Consider the following 18,951-nt stretch of genomic DNA (forward strand, 5'->3'; position numbering starts at 1 on the left):
TGATTGCATAGTAAAATATAAAGAACTTTTTTTTAATAAAACTCAATATTAACCGCATTTCGACACTAGTTATAATCTACTAATTTCATTTTATTGCTAGCTCTTAATCTTTCCTACTTCGCAACGGTTAAAAATAAATATCAAGTATTTCAGAATTCAAGTACTTGCGCTATTATATTTGACATAATATTTTGTAGAACAATAATAGAGTTTATGTAAGAGTACGACCAGAATGTTTATAATTATATTGAATTTTTGTGAATTTATATTTTAAGCTATAAAACAATCATCTTGCCCAAATATTTTCAACAAAAGGTAGATCAGTATCTGTGATATGAGAACATAAGATACACTTTTTTAGCCACATTTAGTTTTGAACTTTAAAAGTAAAACAACAAATAACTCAAGATAACAAAGAAAAAGGAGCTTAAAATCACGACACACTATTCAGAGATAAATAAATAAAATTCAGCGATGTACAAGACCAATGAAGACTTGCTCCAAAGACTTTTGCGTTAGTGTGTAACCGTCTAAATTCAACTCATCTTTTAAATTTTCTACAATCTCAAATGCCTGTAGTTTTTATTTAATTCAATTAAAAATATATTTGATTCAGTAGAAAGGATATTCATAGTAAACGTATTTAAACTTTTCTCGGTTTCGAGTAAAATTATGAAGCTTAAACAACTTTAAACTTTAGTGAAAGTTGAATATTAATTATACAAAAAAAAATTGTTTAGTCAAACTTGTGCAAGAGATGTTTTGTTGCCATCAACATCAAATTGTGGAACATCAAATACGATTATGTTGTGATATTCATCCACACATTTGCTACCTGTAAATTATTCTAAATAATCATTTTATTATTTTCTTCTTAAAATATTTTTCAATTCAATGGAACAATGCTTTTATTTTAACTATACTTACGAAATGGTTTAAGATCTACTATGCAGCTTAAACTCCTTATCATAATTTTAACTCATGAAATTAAAAAACGCTGTTTTAAAAGGTTTTAAAGAAACTCTGCAACTAATTTTTTTAGTAAAAAGTAAAAAATAGCATTTAAAACAGTTTAGTACTTAATAAATAAGTTAACAATTTGTTTAGAAAAGGTTTCGTATCAAACTTACAAAAAATTACTAAGAATTTAGACAAAAACTTAAACTAGTTTCTGTTTAATCGAAAATTTAAACCTTTAATTAAACTTCAATCACAAATGACTATACACATTTTAAAAACCTGTTAACTCTGAGTAAACTCTCTCTTTCACATTGCTTCTGTAACTGGCGTCACTGTCATTAGACACGGAAACCTCGAGATTGTATCCCTTGCCGAACCTGTTTTTCAAGTGTTGAGGGCTTCCTATTTTCACAACTTTTCCGCTCTCCATGATGGCGAGACGCGTGCATAAGGCTTCACACTCCTCCATACTAAAATTTACAAAAATAATATGCTACTTGGTAAATTACAACATAAACGCAAAATGTTTTCAAGTTTTATTTATTAAGATTTCAATTTTAGAGTCATCAACCGCTTACTTATGTAAACTAAAGGAACTTGCCAGTTGATAATCAGGTTTAATTTAAAAAAAAGTTTAATTAAATTGTTAGAAGTACAAGAAATTGAACAGTTTAAAGTAGTCCTAGTTTAATTAGTGATCAACATTATACATGGATTTGGCTGATTTTTAATAGGGATCCGGTTAATCACTAATTTTGAAGCACAATATAAAACTAGTTGTAAAAAAAGTTAATCTTAGATGATAGAAAATACATTTATATAAAAATTATTGAAACTGGGGGTAGTTTTAGTCTTTCATAATTCTTTAAAAAATAATAAAAATAAATTCTAAAGATGTTCATTGTATAGTTAAGTAGTTATAATACTTCTATAGAAGTTATATGCATAAAGATATAAATAAATAAAATTATATCACATAGCTATAAAGTCTTAATAAAAATAAAAAATGACAAAAGTATAACATAAAACACTAACCAATCTAAAAACCATTTTGTAAAGTCTATATCTAACATAAAGATTTTCTAAAAAAAAATAAACGATTCAATTCTGCAATGGACTAACCTGTGAGTAGTGATGAGAACAGATTTCCCGCGCTTTCTCGCTTCACTGATCACGTTCCACATGAGTCGTCGCGAGTGAGGATCCATGCCAGCTGATGGTTCATCCAAACAAACCAGCTTCGTGTTTCCCATCAACGCAATCGCCACGCTCAATTTGCGCTTGTTTCCTCCGCTGTGACGTCATAGTTAACATTTTTAAATATAAGTGATTTTAAGATGGTAACTATTTATTGTGATCCAGTTCAGTGATTTTAAATCGTTTCAAAAGCTGTGCACAGGGAATCATTAAGGGAAAATTCTGCGCATACTAGATTATTCAGTAAATCGTTTTAAAACACAAAATTCTCTCATTATAGTTGTACTAAATATGAGAGCCTTTCAACTCCAACCCAAAATATTTCTGACAATATAAATTATTTCTGGTTATAAACAATGTCGGTTGATAAAATCATAGAACAAACTAAACATTAAACTTAAATTTTACTGAAATATGTTGTGCTTCTAAAGATTAGTTCATAACGTTAAACAGATTTAATTTTTATACTACCTTACGCTAGACTTAAATATAATATTTAATACTATAATTAAATATAGCTGTACAACTGTATTTTTAATTGTTCTCGCTAACCGCCTGTGTTTGAGCACTATAAATTTTTCCACTTAAAGACTTTTATTGTCTATTTAATCTTAATAGATTCGAAAGGTTTGGTCGCTAGATCTTTGTTTATTCAACTTTTACAAAACATTTGTAATGCCACTTTAACAAAGTATATACATAAAGCTAACTTTAAAAATTATAAAAACAGAAAAAAACTGCTAAAATGTAAGCAACATATTATATATAAAGTGGGTAGCTGTCAAATTTGCACGAGGGGACAACAGTTTTTATCAACTAAAGGAGGTGCTGTATTTAAAAAAACATATATTTATTTAAAATGTTAATATATCTTATTCTGAATGCCTTTATTATAAGGGTGAAATGTTTACTTTATCATTGGTTATTATTCATTAACCCTGCAATCAAATCTTCAACTATTTTAATCAACCCTAACGTTTTTTTTAATTAAAAATGTCTATTTTTGCTTAACTAAACAAAAAGTACCACTTTTTAAAACAATTATCAAAAAAAACTTCGCAAACAATCTTTGTTTAACATAAAGTTGACATCATTAAAGTGAGCAAATTTTCATCATACTTGCGCGAAATACTTTCACAAACCTGTAAAAACCGCACTGTTCGTGCAGGTACTCCTCGAAGTGCAGCAACCTCGACAGCTCCTCCGCGTAAACTCCGATCAGCTTGTTGGGAATTCCCCTTATTTTGGCGAACATGCGCAACATTTCGCCCCCTGTCATCTGGTCGATGAGTGCGGAAAACTGGGGGCAGTACCCAAGTTGATACTGAAACTGGAACGAATGAAACCATAAAATTGTGCTACTTGAAAATATGTTTGAACGGGACACGTTCAAAATCCACCCGCAATCAAAATCCACCCGCGATCAAAATCCACCCGATCAAAATCCACCCGATCAAAATCCACCCGATCAAAATCCACCCGAGTCAAAACCCACCCAATCAAAATCCACCCGGGTCAAAATCCACCCGATCAAAATCCACCCGGTTCAAAATCCACCCGATCAAAATCCACCCGGGTCAAAATCCACCCGATCAAAATCCACCCAAGTCAAAATCCAACCGAGTCAAAATCCACCCGTTCAAAAACAACCCGGTTCAAAATCCACCCGATCAAAATCAACCCGGTTCAAAATCCACCCGATTAAAATCAACCCGATCAAAATCAACCCGAGTCAAAATCCACCCAAGTCAAAATCCACCCGATCAAAATCCACCCGGTTCAATATCCACCCGATCGAAATCCACCCGATCAAAATCCACCCGATCAAAATCAACCCAGATCAAAATCCACCCAATCAAAATCAACCCAGTTCAGTAGTGTTGGTGTTACTTTTAAAAAAAGAAGTTAAAATAAAATAAAAAAAGAATTACGCTCAGTTTTAATCCATTTAAACTTCCTTCTAATATAATTTCTCAAATTCAATCATAATTAAATAAAAATATTTACTAAGGATAACTCGTAGTAAATTAAAATATCAAAACTATAGAAGTTTATAAATTAGAAGAATCTTTAATAACATTTATTAAACTAAAGAAAATTACAAAAATCAAATACCAAATAATGTAAATTTATGAAAATGTTAATAAAATGTTACAAAAAGAATATTAAAATATTAATCTAAAATTTTTGAGTTTTTTTTTTTGATGTAAAAAGTTTTGTGTTTTGTGCTTTACTTAAATTTCAAAATAGTATTACATACAATATTTTATTATATAAAAAATTTTAACTAACAGTATTTATAAAAAATAAAATATAGATAAAGAATTATATAAAATTGCTACGTGATAATAAAATAAAAATCCTTTGTTAAATTTGGAAAAACTATCACCTATTAATTATATTTTAAACATTATTGTTTTTAGACGTGGAAAAGACGTTAAAAGATATTTTTGGTGTGCGACTCGATAACTTTAAGGTATGTTCGTGCAAAAGGACTTAGGACCAAATATTTTGAGCGCTTTTATTTGTCGTTTATTAAACAATTTATTTACGTTTCTTTTATTAGTAATTTTTAAAAACAGAACATAAATTTTAATATAAAAATACGAAAACTAATTTACTAAAAATATAAATGAGGAATATGTAAGAAATCAATAACTGTTTTAAATCAATTTTATTGTTTTCTATCTAATTTTTGTTACAAATATTTTTTAGTTATTTTTTTTTAATTTATACAATAATTTGAGCTGCTATTATCTTTTTTTCAAAGTGTTTAAGTTATTTGAATTTTATTTTATTAAATGTTTTTTTTATAAACCATCTATTTTTGAAAAAACTAAAAATTGTTTCGTCTAAGATAACTAAAGTTATAAGTTGTTTTTAATTAGATAACAACTTAATTTGCTAGTTTTTAACTAATAGTACAAATTAAAAAGCTAAACATTTTTCTATGAATTCTAAAGTCCTTTACATAAAACAAATATCGACTCTACAATTCATTGAGTTTGCTCAAATAGCTTGTAAATTTGTACTATTAGTTAAAAACTAGCAAATTAAGTTGTTATCTAATTAAAAACAACTTATAACTTTAGTTATCTTAGACGAAACAATTTTTAGTTTTTTCAAAAATAGATGGTTTATAAAAAAAACATTTAATAAAATAAAATTCAAATAACTTAAACACTTTGAAAAAAAGATAATAGCAGCTCAAATTATTGTATAAATTAAAAAAAAATAACTAAAAAATATTTGTAACAAAAATTAGATAGAAAACAATAAAATTGATTTAAAACAGTTAAAAAAGTTGGTAGTTAGACTTGAGCTAGGGAAATTATATACTTTAGAATTGTAGTAGTAAACAAATAAATTGAGTTTTTTAGAAATGAAACTATATTTATAACAAATATTACGAAAAAAAACTTATAACATTTTTAATTTATTATTAAAATGTTCTATTTTTACATATGTTCATTAAAAAAGTATGTATTTCAGACAAGAGAGTTTAAATTCAAGTATAAGTTATTTTTATGAATTTTTGTACCAGACTGTATTAACTTAAACGATCGTATTATTAATTTTTTTAATAGGTTAAGGCCAGTTTTGAAACTGATTAATTGAGTGGTTTTATAAAATTTAATCTCTTTTGGTTAACGTTTAAATTTTAAATTTAAAATTTTCTAATCTAAAACTTTTAATTCACATGCGATAAATGTTCTTGAATTAATTTCCGACAATTTAAGTTAAAAGCTATAACTGCATGTTTTTAATTAATTAGTTGTAAACGTTTTATGTTTTTTTATAAATATAAAGTTGCATTGAAATTGTAATTAAGTAAGATAAATTATTATTTACTGTTCAATATTATATTGTTAATTGATATTTTTTAATTCATAGAAATGGAAATGTTATTATTTACCACTATTTTTTTTAAATATAATCTTCATATAAAAAAAGTCCATTTGTTAAAACTTAAGAAATTTTAAGTAATTTTATTAAAAATGAAACAATATTAAAATTAAACAAAATTTTATATTGGTTATAACGAATTTAAACGGTAAAGACAACTATTGTTATAACAAATTGTTTAGTAGACAAATTAAACTAAACATAAAACGTAAAGATCTTGAAAAACGTTAAAATATATGTAAAACGTTAAGATCTTGAAGATTTCAGTAATAGATAAATACGACATGACACAAAACAGTGTGTATTTGTATGTTCTAAAAATTTTACAAAATTTTATTTTTGTACTATAGTTTCTAAAAATGGTATAAAAAGACATTTAATAACTTTTTTAAACAGTGTAAGTTTTTCTTTTAAAACCTTTAAATACCTTAATAATCTATCTAAAGTTTTTCGGGTTGCAACTTTTTGAAACAAAAAAAGTACAACAGTTACTTCAACCCAGTCACCGTGTTTTTAAAAGTTAAAAACGTGTAAAACTGCCAATTAAAAAAACTTTGCAATATTATATAAGTAATTTATCCAAGTCTGTAAACTTTTGTTGTTTAAAAGGAAAAGTAAAGTCTAAACTATAAAGAAAAACTTCTAGATTTACTATCTGTCTTTTTTCACATCTAAGGCTTAAGCATAATAAATGGTTTTTAAATGATATTCAGGAACTTAAAAACAAACTATTATAATTTCTTTTTCTTTTTTTGAAAATTTCAATTTAAATTTTGTTTCGTTTAGCGGACCAAATTTACATGCTCGAGGGCCACATATTTACACTTCGAGGGCCGCAGTTTGCTGATCCTAAATTAAATGGATTAATTTGTAGTATAAATGGTAGCTTTCACTTTTAATACTCAGTTTTTATAAAATTATATCGTGTGACGTATTTGTTTAAAAATTACTTAAAAGTTCTAAATTATTAAATTTTATACCTAGAAACAGTAAATTATAATTCATTGTCGTGTAATTGTGATTGAGATGATACTAGATTATTTTTTCTGGCACATCCTTTAGTTTTCTAAAAGTTTTAACATAGTCATATTTGTATAGTAAAACTTTAATTTATTTATCCTGACGTTGTTTAACTTTTATTAGCTCTTATAGTTATACTTATATCAAAAACAACAGTTCCTTTAAAAGCTGCTTGCCGGCTGTAGCTATTCAAAATTATATTCAGTAATCGAAAAAACAAAAATATTTTTGTCAAAAATTCCTTATAATAAGCAAAAATACCAAATAACAACTCAGAAAACTTCACAAAATAAGTTCAATCTGTAGTACAGTTTTTATATTCTTAGGTCAATTTATAAGGGACAAAAATACAAGATTTTATAAGTGTTTTTTAAATAAAACTTGTTAAAGATTGGTACTTTAGAGCGGTGAGATTTGTTTAAATGATACTTGATTTAAAAAGAAATAAATAAACAAGGTGCTTGTTTCGATTCGGTTGGATTTTAACTTTGGTTGATTTTGTGTCGGTATGATTTTGACTCGGGTTGATTTTAACTCGGATGAATTTTGATCGGGTGGATTTTGACTCGGATGGATTTTGATCGGGTGGATTTTGACTCGGGTTGATTTTGATCGGGTGGATTTTAAACCGGGTGGATTTTGATCGGGTGGATTTTTAACCGGGTGGATTTTGATCGGGTGGATTTTGATCGGGTGGATTTTGATCGGGTGGATTTTGAGTCGGGTTGATTTTGATCGGGTGGAAATTGAACCGGGTGGATTTTGATCGGGTGGATTTTGAACCGGGTGGATTTTGATCGGGTGGATTTTGATCGGGTGGATTTTGAAACGGGTGGATTTAGAGTCGGGTTGATTTTGATCGGGTGGATTTTGATCGGATGGATTTTGAACCGGGTTGATTTTGATCGGGTGGATTTTGACTCGGGTTGATTTTGATCGGGTAGATTTTGACTCGGGTGGATTTTGATCGGGTGGATTTTGACTCGGGTGGATTTTGATCGGGTGGATTTTGACTCGGGTGGATTTTGATCGGGTAGATTTTGAACGCGGGTGGATTTTGATCGGGTGGATTTTGAACGCGGGTGGATTTTGATAGTATACCGTTTGAACATGTTTGTTAAATCTACTGCCTCATGTTTTAAAAAAGAGGTAACTCTCTATGCCAAAATAAAAATAAACTGCTATTCTAAATAGTTAAATTAAAATGAAAAAAAGTTCTGCATTTATATCATTGATTAAAATATTTGATGCAGCAAGTTTCGTTCACACCCTACAATACGAAACCTACAATTCAACTTGTTAATATCTTGACTTCAAAAGTTTTTGTTTAAGAACTCAAAACTTTTAATAATAAAATCCAGTTCAACTCAAACCTGTGGTAAATTTTCAGTGACTTCGTAATTGGACAAGTGAGCCTGACCACTCGTGAGTCGGTGGTCGCCCGTCAGTATTTTGAACGTGGTGGTCTTTCCGGCCCCGTTCACGCCGAGAAGCCCGAAACATTCGCCCCGCCCCAAACCGAACGTCACACTGTCCACTGCTAGAAACTTCTTGCTTTTTGTAAACTTTTTTTCGTACACCTAAAAGAGAGTTGATTTGTTAAATAAAAATATTAAGTTTGTAGATTCTGGGGAGCCAACAGAACACTTTTACGTGCAAAATCTAAAATTTACCTTATAATTTTTTAAAGGATCTTTCATTTTGAAAATACTGATTTTTAACGGTTTTGATATAAAGCTTACTTTTACGAGTTACATCAAAAGTAGTTTTCTTAATTCAAGTATGTACTTTTATGTATAAGTAAACTACAGTTGTGCTTTTACGAAATATTTTTTATAGAACATATACAAAAAAAATTAAATTATTTATTCAAAACATAAGACAAAAATCTAAAAAGCTTTAATATAAAACTTAGCAATGATTTAGTTTAATAATATTGTACTTTAAAAGTAAAAGCTACCTTTGTGAGATTTTTAACAACCAGTAAATCGGTAGGATTATCTTGCATTGAATTTATTCTTTGTTTTTCAAAAACTACATCTTCGTCTTCGACTGTAAAATCATCACTTTTCTTTGTCTAGTTTGTTATACATTGTTTTTAATATATAAAATATTATTATAAGTTTGGGTTATTTCAATGCTAAGTTTTTCTATAACAAACTTCTTTTTTATGGTCAAAATTTAAATGACTTAGTATTTGCATAAAAAAATTCCTTAACAAATTTCTATCATTGGTTTTTGAAAACAGTTTTCTTTACACTGGGACTAAGTTTAATGAATATAAAACTGTTAGTGAATTTTTCCATATAGATTTTTTTATCTTTTACTTCGGTTTATAAAAAACTGTAACAATTAATTGCGCTAAACATTGATTTTAACGGTGTGCACAACTTTAGACAATAGTGTGCATAAGATTGCTTTACTTGTTAGTAAATAAATAAATAAAGAATTTGTTAAACACGTTTGTTTTGTATTTTTCTACTAGAAAAAGTTAAATATGACACAAATTAACATTTCTTAACACCTTATTTTACTGCTAAAAATTTCAAAACTCATAGAAGATATAACCTTTTGTACATTAGATTATTTTTTAAACAGTCTAGTGTAAAAAAAGCTTATTTTCTAGTAATTTACTGTGCACGGCCAAGAACCACTGCGCTAGAAAACCAGATTCAATTTCCAAATCAACTAAGCTTTTTGTATTGTGCTTCATCAATAAACTGGACACAGTTATTAACGTATATATTTCACACAAACTTACGAATTATCTCAAAGATAAGAATAAAATTAATAAATTCACGAAATTTGATATAAACAAAGTAACAGATGGCTGTTGATTCGCCACAACATACTAGCGTAAATCAAACTATTCAATAAGATTAGATTAATGTAATTTTTAGCTAAAAAAAGAATTAACTACAACAAGTTTAACTAAAACATTATAGTTTTAGGGAGTTAAAATAAACACTGCTGTATAACTATTTTATTTAGTAGTACACTTTAGTTTTAAAAACTAACAGTTACCCGGCAGAATATTTTTTCAATAACTGATAAAAATATTTAAATATCAATTTTATATCAACTAACTTGAGAGGAGACATTTTGCTTTTTTCGTTTCGCCCTCTGCAAATCAAACAATGTCAAGTAAAAAACACAAAATATTAACACACTTCATACAAACGAAACAAACCAGCAGACCGAAACTGAACATTTTTCCGGGATAGTTGATACGGAGCAGTACGAGCCACCACAAAGTTCCGTGGATGAACAGAAACACCGCGGATCTTCCAACACCGGGCGATTGGAAGGACAAATAATTTTGCTGGGGAGTTATACCTACAAACAATTATATAAAAAAAGTTGGTTTAAATTATAGAGAAACCAGGTTCATTACTGGTTTGCTTTCGCCAAAGTTGCCACTCTATGAACCATTGAGTAAACAAAAACTAGCCTGGGTTACTGTGATGAACTTGCCTGAGTTTGAGAAACCTTTCAAATAGATTTTAATTATCTCTGAGACTGTTATACAGTTTTGTTGTAATTTTTTATTACTATAAAAATTGTAATTACTATAACATCATGAATGTAAATAAATTCTTCCTAGCTCTATGTTTAAAAAAAAACGCTTTAAAACATACTTTTTCAAAACCATTAGATCTTTTTTTAAATACAACATTGAAGACTTAACAAAGTCTATATGCAGAGCTAAAAGTAAATATATATTCTTTTTTGTGTGCTTAATTAAATCTTAAAACTTTTTTTTAATTACAATAAGTAATAATTAGTGTAATTACAATTAAACATGTAGAATAAATTAAATTTATAATATAACAAGCAATGATCACTAAAACTTTCTAATTAAAACTGTTCATGTTTTCATAAATACTTTAATTTCAAAAATTTGATCAAAGCAAAGCTAGTTAAAAGTGGAAAACTTTATTCAGCAATTGAAACCAACACCATAAAATTAACAAAAAAATATTAGCAGAACACAAGCTAACTAAAAAATACAATATTGAAAGCTGAACCCAGTTAACCTTGTTTGAGTTTCACAAAAAATCTTTAAACTAACCTGAGTTTAAAAAAAAAAGTTACAAAATTATACAAACTAACCTGAGCTTGCCTGAGCGTGTGGCCTCTGACTACCCTGTTTTGCTAAAGTTTTCAAAATTACACTCAATATTTACGAATAAGCTTGTCTTGAAAAAATAATTTTAAGATAAAACGTTTTTGTTTTCAAACTTATGAACAAAACTTTGATGATGAAAAGAGCATTTAAAATTAAATTTTGATTTACAAATATGTTTTTATACTTGTTAAAGAAAAACTAGAAAGTTAAAACTGACTAAAAAATCAAAATAAAAATCTAAAACTGTTTTCCAAAAGAACAATTAAGAAATTTAATTAATAATTACTTATTCAAATAAACTACCCAGTCGATCGCAACTAAATTTATTTGCTGTTTTACTGCAAATTTCCAGTTCTTTGTTGTTTCGGTAGATGTCCAAAAATGCAACGCCTAACGAAAACTGTGGGAATAAAAACAAGAAATACTCATAAACTGCAGTTTCCACTCCTGTTAATAAACAATATGAAAATCGAATAGAAACAACACAAAAAATGTACTAGAATATATGAACATATTTTGTTCATCTCTAAACAAAACCTTTTAAAAGAGTATGAATGTCTAAAGCTAATCAAAAACTTAAAATGTATTCAAATAGTTTTTTACGAGTAGAATTTTAAAAAAGAATATCATTAAAAATCTTATCATTAATCTATACTTGTTATCTTTCTGGACAACTTTAACAATTTCTTTAAACACTAAAAGAACTTATAAATTTTCTTACAACTAAATCAAATTCGTAAAGCAAAATTTATTAGTTTTAAAGAGATTACGGAATTAAACAAAAATAATACTAAAATGTTTAAATCTATGAAAAATACCTAAAATGATAAGCCCTAGCCCCCTTACACAAACTCACCGTAGAACGACACAATGTAGAGGATAATGTAAGCGACGAGCGGAATGAAACCGGTGAGCACGTTGAACAAGGTGATTCTGACGAGGGCAGCGGAGGATTCGGCGAAGAGGTAGGACGACGCGTACACGAACGGCAGCATGCAGTGGACGTACAGGGCGAATACGAGCAGCAGTGTGCCGAGATGGTCCTCGTATATTTCCATTCCCGTCAGCCCGTAGAACAACTGTGACAGAAAATCGTCAAAGGTTTGATTTAAGAAAGTTGGTATTCTCTTATAACTTAAAAGTTATTAAGCCCTTATCAAAATACTTCTGCATGAAACATTTCACAGTATCTATAACAAATGTTTTATTCAGACAAAAAAAATATTATACTATATTTCTAAGAACAGCAAACTTATACCTTTTGCAAAATTCAGATTAGTGTGTAAAGTTTAAAAGTAACTATTTTGATTATTTACATACTAAAGTGAGATTATATATTTTTAATTCTTTACAAAACGCTTTTCAAAAAAAGACTAACCGTTGTGATAGCGCAAGGAATACAAAAGTTCAAAAAGTCGAAAACAAAAGCAGAGGTCCAGAATATGAAAGGAGAAAGTCCTGCAATTTTCTGCAATAAAGCAGCACCTTCGCTTCTTTCGTTCAGCACAAAAACCACGAACGATGCTGAAAGAAACGAAAATCCCAGAATCATGTTCAGTGCAACGATGAACCCGCTTACTATTCTGTTGCAACGAGTTTTTGGTTACAGCGCTGACTACATTTTTGAATTTTAAGCATATGAATTGTACTAGGTTTACACAAGACTTTAAAAAATAAAACATTTCTTGTATAATTATTGCAGTAGTTTAATATTGAAAACTGCTTATAATAACCAGATGTTAATTATCGATGTATGAAAGTTTTCAAAAAACACTTTTCAGTGAAAAAAAAAACACTCAAACTCAGCTCGAGTTAAACAAAAAACTCACGATATCAGTCCGAGGAAAGAATCGTATTTCATGTTTTTGTCTCCCCGCTGCAATGGCGCGTTGGTGACTTGTATGTTGAAATTACCAATGTGAGACCTCATCCAAGCAACATCGAGGTATAGAAGAGAAATTGCTGCTGAGTGCAACGATTCGGCGTTGTACCACGCTGTAATGTTCCCATCTGTATTCAAGTTATAGCTTATCTGATCCATTGACTTGAAGATAACTTTAAACTTTTTTTTTTCTAAAAAACTACGTTGGGTAAGATATTTATCAAAATTAAAGATTCTATTACTATTAATTGAGCAAACATTGTTGAGCAAACATAAGTCGTGAATCAAATTCTTTTTATTTCACTAACACATAACTGTTGGTTTGTTGTACTTAAAGTTTGTTTTTTATTACACTTTTTTAAATAAGTATTTGCAAGGAACATTTTTAAATAATTTAAAATACAAGTGAAAAAAAATAATGATAGCAAACTTTCTTTTTTTTCTATTAACTTAAACTTTTGAATTGTGTTTTACGTTGATACTTGAAAACTCCGAATAAAAAACTTACCAGTAAACTGTGCTGCAATGATGTGTTTGGTGTTAAAATCTGTCAGTTTTTGTTTTGCTTTTTCATTCAAAATACTTTTACTCAAATTTTCAACTCGCATTACCTGATGACCAGTTTCTATGAATATTATTATATCATTAATATAAGTAATGCAGCTACTACAAATTTTAGAAAAACTTTAAAATAATTAAATTTGAAGTTTTAAAAATTGTTCCAGAAAAAAAACCTAAGTATTTTTTGTAGTTTTCAAACAGTTCATTGTTTGTTGAAGCTTCTATCAGAACATTTGTTTTGCCGTATTCGTCTAAATTTAAATCTGCAAAAAATTACTCAATATATTTTTTTAATTAAAATGTCTTAGAAGTTTGACTTGAACAAATCAAGTTGTCCTTTCTACAGGCAGATACAGCTTTTCTTAAGAATCTTGATTAGTTCACTTATCTTACTTACAACGAATCAAACTTAACTAAAAAGATTTTCCATGTAATACTCAAATTACTTAAGCATACAACATGTTTAAACTTAAAACTTAAACTATACAAATATTTAATCAAAAACTTACCAATAGGCATATTATCAGGTTGTACGAAAAGAACAAATTTACTGCTTAGCACAGCCACAAGTGCGAACAGTAGAGGTACAAGAATTTGTGCCAACAACACCTATTTTAAATATAAACAAGTTAGTTTATACTTAAAGCGAAAAACTTGAAAAACAATAATCAACATAACGATCAATTAAATAAGGTAATGGATTTTTATCGCATACCATTTTCGGTTGACTACTGAGATAAATTCCAAAAAAATACAAATAAAAAAGTTCGAGTATAAACTGATATTATACGAAAATAGTTGATATTACTTTTTATATTTATGTCTAAGTAAGTTAGATTTCTATTGAAGCTCCTAAGCTGAAACGAACTTTTAAATCATATAATTTGTACGAAGTTAAATTTTTTGAATATAATTTTGTATATAGTTTAAAACAAAAGTAATTAAGCACTAAAAGCAAATTAAATTTTGTAGTTTAATAAAGAATTTACATGAGCTAAACTAAAAGTAATTTCCAAAAAAATTGTAAAACAATAATTAGCTTTCTTTAAAATGACTGTTTTTTTTTACATTTTAAAAACTAAGACATTAAGCATACAGCCAATTCATAACAAAAATATGTACAAAAATGAAAGTAAATTTTAAGAGTATTGATTTTGCACTTTTCAATTAAAAATTCTTATATGTTTTTTATAGATTTAATAGAAACTTTTTTTAAACAATGAAACTATAAAACTGGCTTAATTATGCATGTATGATGCAAACTATACAAGTTTCAAATGTTATATGAAAAGTTAAGCTTAGTAAACCTTAAAAACGTATTGTTAAAACAAACAGATTGAGAAACCTTGTAATTTCTTATGAAATGAATCCATCTTTTTTTTATAAGTGCGCAGAATTGTTCCAAAAGTAAATTAATTCCAGAATTATAATTGAAGTTGATTGCAAGTAACGCTGTTAAAAGCATTTTTGATTAAAACTTTGAGAGAAAGTAGTTAAAGCGGATCAAACAAAACACTAACAAGTTTATACATTGATTAAAACTTACAATTCGATTTCTCCAACTCATAAAAATCAACTTTTGTTTCACCTTTATAGTCGAAGTTATTTACCCTGTAAAAATTACAAAATAACACACTCATAGAACTAAATAGGAAATATCTATTCTTCGTAAATATTGATATTAAGCGAATTATATACTTTCAGTTAAAACAAAAACTTTAAAAACCTGAGAAACACTTCTTCCAAGGTGGTTATGGTGGCGCCGTAGCCCAATATCGCCAGTTCTTCCTGTTGAGAGTCGAGGGAGGCGAAAAGGCGGGAAAACTTGGCGGACGATTCGAACGGGAGGAGATAGGAGATCTCGGATCCGTGCTCGCTCTCAAAAACCGCTTCCTCGATGTGTTGTTGAAATATTTCGGTCAGCTTTAATGTTAGATGCGTTTGAGTTTGTAAATGCGCATATAGAAAAAAAACAACTACCTTTGAAACTTCGCAACCGGGCTTTTTGGTGAGCTTAACGTGGTAGCCTCGGCCGAAAATGTTCTTTAAGAAAAGAGAAGAACCTGAAAAATTTATTGATCAGCTAATTTAAAAATTAACGTAGTTTTTATATAGCATCGAATCAAAACAATGTAATTATAATTCCACCAAGCTTTTCTTTTTTGTTAATAAAATAATTTCTTAAACACAAAATTTAATATCAGGATACTCTTACATTAGCTATTTACTCAATTTGAAAACAAAATACTAAAAGCAATAAAAAAATATTAAGGGCATGGAGGGGGGTCCAACATTTTTTAAATAAAAACTAGCATTAGCTCTTATTTTAAAGTTTGGAGTATTTAAGAAACTTTTTAAAAGATAAAAAAAAATTAAATAACTTTTGAAATGTTACCAGTTTTGTAAAAAAAATCCGATACAACGGTATGGAGTCAAAAATTTCAGGGTCGATTTTATGGGAGTTGTGAAAAGTTTACTAAAAATTTGATTTAAATTTCTAGAAAATGTACTTTTTAACAAGCGGTAAAATGTTTCAAGTAGTTTAACTAATTATGTAAAAAATAAGATTAAATTACAAAAAAAACAAGTACATACCACCGTATGCCCTTAACAATAACTTAATGTTAATAGTAAAAATAAAACGTTAAATATCGGGATATTCACCCATCATTTAAACTATTATAAAGCAGGTAAGTCATAAAAAAGCATTTAAAACAGACAAAAATACTTTATAATACTTTAATTTCTACAACAAATACAAAACCGCAACACTTGATGCTTCCGTCAATCATGATGGCGATCCTGCTTCCGAGGTGGTCCGCTTCGTCCATGTAGTGGGTGGTGAGGAGAATTGACGCGGATCGGCGGTAATTCTCCAAAACCCCCCACAGATCCCTCCTCGATGAAGGATCCATCCCGGTCGTCGGCTCGTCCAATATCACGTACTGTGCGGAATATAAAAATAATACAAAAAAAACATTGTATGAGTCTTTTACTTTTTAACTGTTTTAAAAATTCAGGTCGATAAAAAATATTTGAAAATACTTTTACATCACTACTGTTTTAAAAAAAGCAAGTGCAGGCATTCTGGTTTTTAGATAAGTTTCAGTGTTAAATAAAAGATTGATTAAAAATTATGTTAATCTAGAAACAGAACTTTATCATACTCTTTATTAAAAAACAAACTTTAGATCCTCCACAAAGAGCAATCCCAATGGAAAGTTTTCTTTTCATTCCTCCAGATAAATATTTCGATTTTAAGTTTTTCTTATCAGTTAAATTCAAATTTTCCTGCAGCTTTTTGCTTTCAATAATCGCTTGTTCTTTCGACAGACCTTTTAGCTGAAAATTAAAGCTAATAAACTATAGTGGTTATCTTTTTGTAGTTTGTTCCAGGTTTTCTGATTATATTTCAATATTTCTGATTATTTTCAATGAATTACAAGATTTAACTTTTATGCCCTTATTTAGTCCTAAAACAAAGATACTTTTAATTGTTTAAATATAGTTAAAATATATAGCAGAGCTACTTAAGATGACTTTGATTTCATTTAAATTTGTAAAACTGTATTTTGAAAATAAAATAGTTCAATTCATTTTCAAAGGAATTCAAGGTATTACCATTGGTATACTATAAATAGTATCATCATCAAGATACAATCTTTGATTTTCCTGTTTTTATCATTTAACAAATACATCATTATTAGAAACTTTTTGTATAAGTATTTTTGATGAAGGCTTTCTAAAATACTAGTACATAATAAGTTTAATGGTAGTAAAAATCACTTTAATTTTGTATTTAATAAAATCTAAAAAGTTAAACTAAATTTCATTAAGCTACAAAAAGTTTCTAATAAAAATAACAAATAAAATCGTTTTTAATATAATAATATTTTTTTAAAAGTTAAAATTCTAAGAATTTTCAAAAAAAAATTTAAAGTATCAAAATCCTTTACTTTTCATGATTTAATAATTTTAATAACCCTAATAAATCCTTATTAAAATAATTAAACAAAATAAATGTAAACTTTTTTTTCTATTGTTTAAAGTTAAAAGTAAAAATCACCTTAAGCGTAAATTATTGCAAATTCCATTACAACAAACTTTTTAAAATGTAGTTTAAAATTACGACTTTTGACTGTTTAATACCTTGGCTTTTTAACATTTTTCTTAATTGCCTTTTACAACATTTATTAAACTCAAGAATTTTATATGTCAAAGAAACACAACAACACTAATAAAGCTCAAAATTTAATGAAAAAAATTTCTTACAAAAACATTTAACTCTAAAGTTTAAAACATTCAAACAAAACGAACTCTGGCGAAGAAGTACAAATGCTCGTCTACTGTGAGCGAGTTGAAGAGGATGTTGAACTGCGGGCACAGGCCCATGGAGCTCCTCACCCCTTCCATGTTGGTCCTTATCGAGTGACCGTGGACGGTGGCGTCCCCCGAACTCGCCGGCAGGAAGCCGGTCAGCATGGACATGGTGGTGGTCTTGCCGGCGCCGTTGTGGCCTAACAACACGAATATCTCGTTTTGGAAAATTCTGAAGGACAAGTTTCGCACCGCCTTCACTTTGTGGTGGCTGAAAGTCTATTTGAAGTTTAAATTCTAATTGTGTCTAATTGTGTCTAATTGTTCATATGGAGAAATAAAAATGAAATTATTGAATAAAAAACTTTAAATTTTACACGACAACCAATAAACATGAACAATTAGAAAAACAAGATTATAGTTTTGAAACCTTACATTAATAGTATTTGACAAAAAAAAATAGATGCTTACTGACTTGATGAAACTATTTTTTTTTTCATTAATTCAATAAGCCAAAAGTTTAATCGATCTTACAATCTATTTATTAAGGCTATTATTGTACAACTACCATTACACAATACGTAATAGCTATTTGTATAATTTATATCAATAGCTTATGTTCAAAAATGTACTTTGCATAGATTTTTCACTTCAACAACCGGTTGAGAATTCGAAGGTTCATCTTCGAAGTAATTGGGATCGAAATTTGTGTCTTCAGAATCTTCAACGTGGAGATAGTCGTCATCATGTCTACCCAACCAATAATTCATCTTAAACATTTCAACATATGTACTAAACAGTCTTGTAAAAGTTATTTATTTTTATGATTACTAAAATAAAGTGTTTTATAAACATTTACTTTTAGGTTTGTGTTTAATTTTATAAATAAAAACCTATTTCACTTTTTTTTTTGTTTCTGTATACACATTGATTACTGTAACAACATTCTACAATTAAATTATTTATATACAATTTTTAA

General features: G+C 28.2%; 1 protein-coding gene across 1 annotated transcript; it reads right to left on the reverse strand.

The window, feature by feature from the left end:
* Positions 1–468: 468 nt before the first annotated feature.
* Positions 469–18,742, reverse strand: LOC145836530 (phospholipid-transporting ATPase ABCA3-like). The gene is made up of 21 exons (XM_082944325.1): positions 18,605–18,742; positions 17,973–18,251; positions 16,842–16,997; positions 16,420–16,600; positions 15,636–15,718; positions 15,382–15,578; positions 15,202–15,266; positions 13,829–13,918; positions 13,603–13,719; positions 13,042–13,222; positions 12,591–12,795; positions 12,069–12,291; positions 11,516–11,659; positions 10,274–10,419; positions 9,044–9,160; positions 8,457–8,663; positions 3,300–3,487; positions 2,083–2,253; positions 1,240–1,430; positions 747–835; positions 469–573 (listed from the first exon to the last, which is right to left on the reverse strand). Exons 1-21 carry the CDS (start codon positions 18,740–18,742, stop codon positions 469–471), a joined length of 3,273 nt encoding a protein of 1,090 aa, XP_082800451.1.
* Between the last annotated feature and the right edge of the window lie 209 nt (positions 18,743–18,951).

This window comes from Thalia democratica, chromosome 5, assembly GCF_965202585.1.
Source record: "Thalia democratica chromosome 5, ktThaDemo2.hap1.1, whole genome shotgun sequence".
In the NCBI taxonomy this organism is placed as follows: domain Eukaryota; kingdom Metazoa; phylum Chordata; class Thaliacea; order Salpida; family Salpidae; genus Thalia; species Thalia democratica.